This window comes from Cryptomeria japonica, chromosome 11 (assembly GCF_030272615.1).
Source record: "Cryptomeria japonica chromosome 11, Sugi_1.0, whole genome shotgun sequence".
NCBI classification, from domain to species: domain Eukaryota; kingdom Viridiplantae; phylum Streptophyta; class Pinopsida; order Cupressales; family Cupressaceae; genus Cryptomeria; species Cryptomeria japonica.
The window spans coordinates 172164166-172166109 of record NC_081415.1 but is presented as its reverse complement, the minus strand read 5'-3'; the positions used below and the strand labels follow the sequence as shown (position 1 = coordinate 172166109).

The 1944-nt window shown below is 32.2% G+C and overlaps 1 protein-coding gene across 1 annotated transcript; it reads right to left on the bottom strand.

Annotated features, from left to right (window-relative positions):
- Positions 1-817: 817 nt before the first annotated feature.
- LOC131036983 (ricin B-like lectin EULS3) lies at positions 818-1684 on the bottom strand. Its single transcript, XM_057969011.2, has 4 exons — positions 1458-1684; positions 1242-1338; positions 1151-1187; positions 818-1058 (listed from the first exon to the last, which is right to left on the bottom strand). The coding sequence occupies exons 1-4, from the start codon at positions 1626-1628 to the stop codon at positions 818-820; spliced, it is 546 nt and encodes a 181-aa protein (XP_057824994.1). The 5' UTR covers positions 1629-1684.
- Positions 1685-1944: the final 260 nt, after the last annotated feature.

Below are 1944 nucleotides of genomic sequence, written 5' to 3'. Positions count from 1 at the left end.
TCTTATGTCCATTTGCCATCATCTTATATCAGGGGATTTTGTGTGTCTTTATGATGTTTGTTCGATTTTGGGTATTCAATTTTGACTTCTAATCTATAATAAGTAAATAATATTTATCTTATGTCAATTTGCCATCATCTTATATCAATTTACTTGTTTTAGTACTTTTATTCAACTTCCTTTCGTAAATGAAATTTTATAGGAGATCACAATCACTGGATGCAAATCCATTGTTTTCTATAATTGAATGGTGAATGTTTTTTTTGTTCTTAAGAGCATTCTCTTTTATGATTGCATTAGAGCTTCATAAATTTGCAAGACAAATTAGTTAGTTAGTATATGTCAGTTTTAATTGGATTATAGTGTTTGTATGAATTTTCTATTAAATTGTTGTTTTTATAAGTTTCTTATTATTCCCGATCCTTCAAATGTAAATTCTAATTAGAAACTCTACTTTAAAAACAAATAATTTTATGTTAAATATATTAATTTGAGAACATTATTTTATAAGATTATAAAACGTGTTATTTTAAATCCTACTATTTAATTTGCTTACAATTTGTTTTGTTTAAATTTTTTCAAATATTAATTTAATTACTTATAAAAGTAAACTAAGAAAATATTCTCTTAACATTTAATTTCTACTAATATATCAAATCAATCACAAATTGTAACATATGAATTAAAACCCTGTACTATGAACTTTAGACAACCTTTATTTATAATAATTAGACGGAATAAAATGTACTCCTGATTTCCACAAAGTACACTACCCTTTAATATAAGCTACCTCATAGCAAATATATATCTCCATTTTTCATATAATATGATAATCCTTCAAGGGAAGGAATTTCCCGAGCTGATGGTCCTGGCCATTGCTGGTCCGCAGCATAATTTTAATGCCCTGGTCAACCGACTCTAAAGTCCAGAATCTGCCATCTGCACTAATTAGGTTCTTAAACCCATCTCCGATTTCCTCACCCAGAGTCCAGAGAACACTCTTATCAACATTATCAACCTTATACTCGGTCACGACAACGTGCCAGTAACCAACCACACTTTACCAGCAATTGCCATATGTACAGTCAATATGCCAAATTCAAAAACACTTTAAAAACAAAAAATCCCTAAAGTGAAACAATATTATTACACAGTCGATTCAGAGGACTCTAGTGTAATAATTCTGTCTGAAGAGCAATCACTATGTTAAAAACAAAATGAGCTCAATAATACGTCGTCACCCTTAGCACAAATGGCATGCCCAGTGGACGCGTTCACAGAGGCAAAGGCGTTTTTATCATTATCATTATTACTCTCTGTCTCTACTATCACCCACTTCTGTATATCAGAATACTTACATATTAAAAGTGATCCAAGAAAACAATTTTCACTCAAAGTAACACATTTAAGTACATATCAGTTATGCACATAAATTCCACTACAACGCACATACACACCTGAGTTGGGTCACTGGAATTACGGACAACAATCGTTAGCTTGCAATCGGAGGGAACAAGATTTTCCTTGTTACTTGTGATACCCAGGTTAAGATGTGGATAGGGCTTGCAGAAGCCACTCACAATCTGTCCCTGCAGATGTGGGCTAAGATACTGCTGGCAGGATGCCATACTTGCTTATAGATTAGGAAATAAAACTCAACAAGCAATGAACAATAAAAATGAGTGAGTACGTTGTCTTCATGATTTGCGGTTCGATGATGTTTGCATAGGGCAATAAAAGTGTTTTTCCTGTAAAACAGGAGTCGATAAAGGTGCATCAGTGGAAGGGAATGGAATAAAACTTTTTTCTCTTTAATTTTCGTCCAGAAACAGTTGTCGTATACAGACCATTTATTCCCTGATCATTATCATCTCTTTTTTCTTATGGATAGACCAGAAAAATTCAATGACATGTGCATGAGGAAATTTTTACTGGATTTTTTTT

Bases quoted from the DNA above. Each gene is read 5' to 3' on its own strand.
- LOC131036983 (XM_057969011.2), bottom strand. From the start codon at position 1,628: ATGGCATCCTGCCAGCAGTATCTTAGCCCACATCTGCAGGGACAGATT. The intron at 1,339-1,457 runs GTGTGTATGTGC...TCTGATATACAG, and splicing joins ATTCCAGTGACCCAACTCAG to AAGTGGGTGATAGTAGAGAC. The intron at 1,188-1,241 runs GTGACGACGTAT...ATTGCTCTTCAG, and splicing joins GCATGCCATTTGTGCTAAGG to ACAGAATTATTACACTAGAG.